The 8,434-nt window shown below is 40.3% G+C and overlaps 1 protein-coding gene across 1 annotated transcript; it reads left to right on the top strand.

Moving 5' to 3' along the window:
* Positions 1 to 1,006: 1,006 nt before the first annotated feature.
* Positions 1,007 to 2,800, top strand: kcnf1b (potassium voltage-gated channel, subfamily F, member 1b). The gene has a single exon (XM_014992743.2). The coding sequence runs from the start codon at positions 1,213 to 1,215 to the stop codon at positions 2,530 to 2,532; it is 1,320 nt and encodes a 439-aa protein (XP_014848229.1). The 5' UTR covers positions 1,007 to 1,212; the 3' UTR covers positions 2,533 to 2,800.
* The last annotated feature ends 5,634 nt before the right edge of the window (positions 2,801 to 8,434 follow it).

Below are 8,434 nucleotides of genomic sequence, written 5' to 3' on the forward strand. Positions count from 1 at the left end.
GCTGTTACTGTCACCCTGCTGCTCACGCTTTGTACGACCCTATTTAACCAATAGCACAGCCCTTAGGATAGGCCCTCAGCATCACAGCCCTCCACTGTACTTACATGAGATTCTTTCCCACACATTCAACTTTTGTTTTAAGCCACACCCTATAGTGTCGTGTTTGTTCTCACTCATCCTTGGTATCATCAGGCCAAAGCATGTTGTTAAATCTAGACCTCTTGTGGGGGCATCAAACTGCACACCATTATGTTTGTGACGTAGACAAAAGGCTTGTTACTATAGCATCAAAAGCTAACAACTGGCTGACATTGCAGCTATGACAGACCCTGATCAGGAGATTCAATTCAATATGTTACTTTTAGATTTGAATTAGCAAAAGAGCTTTGGAAATCACGTGTCATTTTCCTTCCACTTCACTCTTATGCACGGCTTTGGGTTTTATCAATCACATAAAACCCAAGTGTGGAGGTTGTGATATAACATGTTGATATCAACATGTTGATGGACGTTAACATTTTTGCAAGATGGAGCAAATGTATAAATCTAAAATGTATTAAAATAAACTTGTTATATATGATTGCTGTACAATTCCCAGTCAGCAGAGAGCACTCTCTCTGTTGTTGTGCAAAGCAACCAGTTTCTCTAATATCTCGTTCATCTATGTGTTAAAACACAAACTATAATCCCTAATAAAAATAAAAAATAAAAAAACGTTTTGACTTATTCTTCCTTTGCGCAGAATATGGCATATTTTCTCCTCAGTGAGTTAAAGATGCGCAACATGGCTCTCATCACAACATGGCTCTGATTACCCAGTGCATAAAATATGCAACAGTTTAAAGCGTTTTAAATGGAAACGGCGTGGTTCGGTTCATTTGCGTCTGACCACAATCCGATTGCAAAGAGGAAAATGTGGCTGGAAGTGGATATTGTGATTGTTACCTTCTGGTGTCAGCGTGCGCGTGCTTGTGCACGTGGGTCTGTTAAATATGAGACAGTGAGAGAGAGAGAGAGAGAGAGAGAGAGAGAGAGAGAGAGAGAGAGAGAGAGCTAAGAAGAGCTTGCCACTCAAGCTGTGCCATTCAGGACACGAAACCGTCTGAAAGACATCAACTTTACGCGGCGAGCGTCAAGAATATGGGCGTCAGTTGTAGTTAGTCCGCTGTTCGCGTGCATTTTGTAGTTTAAACACTTAATCTCTTCATTAAAATGTGGACAGTTCCGAAACCAAAATATAGAAATGCTTTGAGCGAGGAAGGGGACATCACTGTGAACATCGGTGGAGTGAGAGTGGTGCTGTTCGGGGACGATCTGAAGCGCTACCCGGAGAGCAGGCTGGCGGAGCTGTCCAACTGCTCAGCCCACAACCCAGAACTTATTTCCACCCTCTGTGATGACTTCGACCCGGGCAGGAACGAGTTTTACTTTGATCGGGATCCCGATTCCTTCAAGTGCATCATAGATGTGTATTACTTCGACGAAATCCACATAAAAAGCGGGATTTGCCCCATCTGCTTTATCAAGGAGATGGAGTTCTGGAAGATAGACCAGAGTGTTTTGGATGAGTGCTGCAAAAGTTACCTGAGCGAGAAGGAGGAAGAGCTGAAAGAGATCGCAAACAAAGTGAAAGCGATTTTGGAGGATCTGGATGTGGATCAGTGCATCACCCGCACGCAGAGGTGCCAGAGGTACCTGTGGAGACTGATGGAGAAGCCGGATTCCTCCTTGGCGGCGCGCATCATCGCCATCGCTTCCTTTCTCTCCATCCTGGTGTCAGCCGTGGTGATGTGTGTGAGCACCATCCCGGAGCTGCAGGTGAAAAATGCGGAGGGGAAGCTGGTGGAACACCCGACCATGGAGGCGATCGAGACTGTGTGCATGCTGTGGTTCACGACTGAGTTCGTGCTGCGCCTCGCCTCGTCTCCGAACAAAGTGCGCTTTGCGCTCTCCATCATGAACATCATAGACTTCATGGCCATCATGCCTTTCTACGTGGTCCTGTCCCTCACTTTGCTCGGCACCACGTCCATGATGGAGCTGGTGAACGTCCAGCAGGCTGTCCAGGCGCTGCGCATCATGCGCATCGCGCGTATTTTCAAGCTGGCGCGCCACTCCTCCGGCCTGCAGACCCTGACCTACGCGCTGAAGCGCAGTCTCAAGGAACTGGGGCTGCTCCTAATGTACATGGGCGTGGGGATCTTCGTGTTCTCCGCGCTGGCCTACACCATGGAGCAAAGCCACCCGGAGACGCTCTTCAGGAGCATCCCGCAGTCTTTCTGGTGGGCCATCATCACCATGACCACGGTGGGCTACGGGGACATCTACCCCAAAACTACCCTGGGCAAGTGCAACGCGGCGGTCAGCTTTCTGTGCGGTGTGATCGCCATCGCTCTGCCCATCCACCCGATCATCAATAACTTTGTTGTGTTCTACAACAAGCAGAAAGTGCTGGAGACCGCGGCGAAGCACGAAGTGGAGCTGATGGAGCTGAAGTCCGGCGGACAGGCGCGCAAAAAGGGTCAAGAATGAAAACAATCAGAACCAGTAGGGGAAAAAAACGTGTCAACTGACATCAGAGGGGTAAAGGGACAATGAAAAGGGGTTTTTAAGAAAAGACTTTTAGGCACTTGATGACTTTGGGGAAACCTGTACATAGAGCTGTCATTGTGGCCTTTCCTCCGCATGTGTTGTTTTCTATGGGCGACATGTGATGTGTTGCTTTTGTAGCGTGTGAAGGCATAAATAAAAAGATTTCAGACTTGCATTTAAATGCAAAATAAAGACGCGAATCTCTCCAGTTCATGTTTTGAGAGTTTCTAATGAATGAGAAAATTTGTTTTACACTTTATGAACCCAAACTCTATCAAAACGATACAAACACCTTTTCCTTTTCCTACCCGTTCAATATGTCTCAATTAGTACTTTTTCAAACAGATCGCTAGGTGAATTACAGATACATATTTGGTCCCGATGGATTTATGCAAAGTTGAGTCATTGATCCCACGGCCCTTTGATGTTTTTGTCTGTGATGAGTTGATTTCACAACGTCACAAAGTGAAAGTGCAAGCCATTGTTCCACAATGTTCTGTAATAGCGAAGTCATCAAACTGTCACAGAATATATTTAGTTAACTTATGATACAGTTACTACTGTTAGAAAATAAGCAGTTTAAAATTACTTCAGTCTGCAACACGAGCGTAAATAATCGTCTCGATTCTACACAACAAATATGTGAAAATGATTGATAAACAAGAGAGGTTTGCTTTACATAACTTAAGACAAAGCAGAACAAAATAAAATATTTTACAGCAGTTCAAACCTTTTGGGTTGAAGCAGAGAAAATACGGCATTTTGTAACCCTTTCTCTCCCTTTGAACTGTCAATTTAAATTCACATCAGAGACAACTAATTGGGTATCATTATCTTTAGAGCAATAATATTTTCCTCTAAAATATATAAATAAGGAAGCGCGGGAGAACTATAGTTCCTTGCAGCAAGAGATTGTTAAGGTCCGGGGCTCAAGATGCACTTAGTTTAATTGGTGACTTTAAATTTCCCTGAACATATGTGTGTGTGCATGTGTGTGTGTGTACGCATGGTTGTCTTTGTGTCTCTGTGCTGCCCTGTGATGCACTAGTGACATTTTCTTGGTGATTTTTAAATAAATAAATAAAATCAAAATTGAGGAAAAATGACAGTAGCAGAGAGACTGCAGGAGGGAAAAAGCTTTCACTGAAATTGTGCTAATGTGTAAAAAAAAAGAAGAAAATGACTGCAGCATTCAAATTAAATGCAGGTTATTTTCCTGCTCTCAAACTAACAGGGATCCATATTTTTTAATTTGCGAGATGGGATTCCTACTGCTTTACTATGTCAATTTGATACTTTTCAATATTTAATTTTCCAGAGCTTTTTGCTCTTTGTTGCTCATTTTTAAAGAATTAACACAAAAGTTCATATGTGCTTTTTGGATGAAAGGTTGGATTAATTTTTTTTATTTTTATTTATTTTTCTTACACTTGACCAGACCCAGTAAAAAAAAATAGCATCAAAAAATAATAGCTCAAACCTCAGACACTTTCAGAAGAGGAAATAATTCCTCTGAATTTCAAATTTGTTTGTGAAATTCATTGATATGATTCAAATTAGCTTGACCATACAAACATGCCAATTGCAGATCTGGCTACAGATAATTATTTTAGAGAAACTTTCCCTTCCTTTCATGAAGGATAGTCTAAGAGAAAACTAACGATAAAGCGAAATTTCAATAATAATTTATATAATTACCAGGGAGTTAAGGTTCAAATGTTAAACTTCATGGACTACATATTATAAGCAAGGATCACACTACAACAAGTTGAGATTAAAGGCTATACAGAAAAAGCAGTCCACAGGATGTTTAGTGCAGGAAGTGGTTTAAAAGTTTACACCGACTCGGCTGGAGAGATTGCTGCTGGAAAAGTGGTTCTTACACAGACCATGGAGAAAGAAGGATGCAGAAAATGAAAGAATAAAATAAGAGATAAAGAGCAGGATGAAGGAGGGAAATGTCAAAAAGAGGGTGATCAACTCAAAAAGGGTGTGAACTTGGTACGAATGTTCGAGCTGTTGGGTGCTTCAGAAGTTAACCCAATAAATTGATACAGTTACACAATAAGAAACCACAGTCATGGTGTGAATGTGCAACAGTGTTTCTCTATCCAGCAAGCACCCTGGACAGATCTAATGACTTGCAAACATATTCATACCTCTTGGTCTTTTCCACAGAGTCACAACAATTTGTGAAGATTTAGGTTTTTGCCATAGTGTTTTGTATGAAGGTCAGAAAGGTAATTATGTGTCTTGTTTGACCAGTGTGGAAACAGTTATGTTCCTATAGGTCTATTCTTATATTTTTGAATCTAACAGTTGTTGTAATGTCAAAACCTACCTTTATTTCTCTTACATACATCCTGTGTATGTTTTTGAAGCTGTTTTGAAGTTCAGGTAAAAATTATTTTTATCTGCTGTCTAGTTTAGCAGATTTTTCACATTCGTCTCGTGAGTGGGACGCAAACAGAGAACAATAAGGCTCAATGTTCAAAAGGAGTTAAATAATCATGCTGTTCCTTAATGTGAAATAAAGCTGAAACACACAAGATTCTTCCTTTTTTCCGACATTTATTTATTAAACATATTAACAACTTCTCACGCTGTGTGCATATTCAACAGTGGGTCAATATTTTTTACACTGTGGATATGTTTTTAGCTCAGGAGGGTTGGTAATGAAAACCAGATTGAGTGATTGGTCAGATGGAAATACAGAGATTGGGTGAGTCATGCACAGACAAGGGTCAGCTTTTCCTTGATGAATGGTAGGCTGTTTGATGCATCCACATCTTTTCTCTCACTGTCTCTGTTTTTCTGCGTGTTTCTCAGCCTTTCTCTGCGTCAAACTCGACTCTAGGCAGGGGTCTGTGAGAAACTGCCGTCCCCAGCAGGAACACACTTCAAAGTAAGGCTACGTACGCCCACGCACACTCTGAAGACTGGAAAACACACCACTCCACCCGCTGCTTCTCTCCTTATCACTCCTTCGTCCAGCCTCCACCTCCTCATCCTCCGTCTCAGATGATGATCTGCCAGCCTTGCTGGCTGAGAGAGACAGATCAGACGCTGCGATATGTAAAGTGTTCGTGCTGTCATATTTTCAGGGAGCGCAGCTTCGGCTCCAAAAATCAGAAAAATGTGTTTTGCGCTCTGAAGGTCGAAATGGAAGGAGCGAATGCTTGGCTGCCTATCGACATCCGGGTGTGAAACATTTGGTGAAGTTTGAAGGGAAACTGAGACAATTTGGATGATGCTGACTTCAGCCAAATATAGCACTTCATATGTTATGCATCAGTAATCAATCCAGGTATGAGTCAGCGTTTCTGCAGCTAGATGATCACGCAGGTGGAGATTAGAAACGGTTTGTCCGACTCCGTAATGATCCTTGAGAAGAGTGAACAGATCTCAACAGCTGGTGGGAAACATAAAAACATAAGTTTAGGAATTGAGATAAGGAGACAACTCACTTAGATTTAAGTCCAGACTTTGAGTAGGCCACTCTGCAACTTTTGTATTTGTTTTGTTTTTTGACAGGTGGACTCGCTACTGAACTTTGAATATCTCTTGCTAAGTAACTGGAGTCTGCTGCTCGAGCATAAGATCAGAATATAATGGCTGGACATTTAGCTGCAGGGTTTTCTGTTGAGAGCAGATTTTTATAGTTTCATCAATCACAGCAAAGTCCTGAAATGGCAAAACACCCCCAGATCTTAATACTGACATATTTAAGTATTTAGTCTTAAGTAAAAACAAGATTGTTACGTTTTCGTTACCATGGAAATGCTTCTTTTTTTAGGTTTTGAATAAAGAGAAAATCAAACCACCTTCTCAGATGACATTTAAAAAGTTTTTTGTTTTTTCAGAAGCTTTTGATGCCCTAATCCCAAACCAGTTCACAATGTTTCTTTCAACATTCCAGGTGAAAAAAAAATGCATTTTAAAATTAGTTAGTATTTAACAAATTTATGTAATGACAGAAATATTGCAATGTAACTTAATTAAGGGCTGTAGAACTTACATAATTCAAACATGTTTTTCATGATTATAATCTTTTTTGTTTGTCCTGGTAAAGTGTAAAGTAATTGCTAAAAGTAGTTTCATTACTTACACAGCTTATTTATTGAAGTGGTACGTTGTAACGTTTTTTTTTTTTGTTGTTTTTTTGCTTGTTGCAGCAGACACAAAACAAATTGTAGAAAAGGAAAAATGCCACTGCATTGTGAGAACTACTCAGCAACGGACTGCTGCATGGCACTGAACAGAGAGAATCCTCATCTGACAGATGGAGAAGTAGAGCAGAATGGCCAACTCAGGAATTCAAAAATCAGCAATGTGGTGAAAGTTTTGTGCTGAAGCTCATTTAATAATTCACAACATGCAGGATGTTGAAACATCTTTGCATAGTGCACAAAGACCCAACATATCTTAGATACTTTAGTTGTTTCTGATTGAATGTAAGCAAAGTGTTTTGTTTCCGGTGTATTAATGCCTCTTCCCATAAAGAGGCATTACTTTTTTCCCAGTCTTTAAGGTTTTATGGTTTGCAATTCTATTAGCTGATGGTGTAGATTGTAACTCTTTTTTCTTTCATACTTTTAGTGTGTTCCTTGATTTGTTTTAGTCTTGTTTTCTGCCCCCCAACACTTCTAGCCCTGGGATCTGCTCATCCCGCCTGAAGGTTGTCAGCTTTCGTTCTCTGTTTATATGTTTATATGCAGTTTTAGTTTTTGCCTGGTTCTTGCTTTCTATATCAATACGAGTCTTGCATTGTAAGAACAAGTGTGGCTAGAAATAAACACCTGTGGTCAGATCTGGTAGATGCCTGTTATTGTCAGATATGAAAATTGACATTATCTCACATAACAAAGTGAAGTCAACTGTGTTTTTATGTGATAGAGCAATACAAAGAAATTATTTTAAACCTCTTTACGTTGACATTCATAAACAAATTCAACCGATTTCCTGTTAGACACCTAACTAGTCAACAGAGTCTAATTTCATTACTTTTTATTCAGTCCTGAAGATTTGTTAGAGAACATTAGTAAGCAAACGTCGTCATGAAGACCAACTATGACAGCAGACAAGTCAGGGATAAAGTTGTTGAGAAGTTTCTAGCAGGGTTAGATTGTAAAACAGTAATCCAAATTTTTTACATTTTATAGTTTTATTCAATCCATCGGCTGAAAATTCAAATACATTTGTAGCTTCATAATGCTGATGATCTGATAAATGGGGAAAAAAAGCTTTCCATTACTCAGCTTGTAAATATGCTTTCCACCAGTTTTCTCAGTTGATCTTTAATAACACATTACCGCAACACAGCAAACCTTGAAGTTGGGCAAATAAGGTAGATTTACACATAAATTATAAAAAATATCAGCCTGTATTTCCTCCCAACCTTCACCAGTCAGGTTCGCAGTATTTGTTCTGAACACAGCAAGACCCTTGAGTGGCTGCCATACGAAACATTATAACTTCAGATCTGCTCCCCCCTGTAAAAAGCACACCTAATTTCCTTCTCCGGTGGTGGTCTTCTGTTGTCATGGCTTCCTTGCAGGCTTTAAATAACAGTCTGGCACTCATTATTCTGTCTCAACGAAGCCCCTTCGTTTTTAGTCTGGACTCCCACATTGAAAACACTCTGCAGCTCATTGTAACTGATTTATTAGAACAACACGATGGTGTTTTTTTTTTTTTTTTCTTTTCAGGAGAGTGAGTCATTATAGATATTTTGAGGGTTTGCTAAGTTAGACATGAAAATAAGTAGGGGTGTGTATCGCTTGCTTGAGACATGAAATATAAGCTCACTTGTTGCATCTCAGATGGGAACTGTGTGCTAATT

The sequence above is a fragment of the Poecilia mexicana genome, unplaced genomic scaffold (assembly GCF_051168715.1).
Source record: "Poecilia mexicana isolate PSO_F unplaced genomic scaffold, ASM5116871v1 scaffold_22, whole genome shotgun sequence".
Classification (NCBI taxonomy): Eukaryota; Metazoa; Chordata; class Actinopteri; order Cyprinodontiformes; family Poeciliidae; genus Poecilia; species Poecilia mexicana.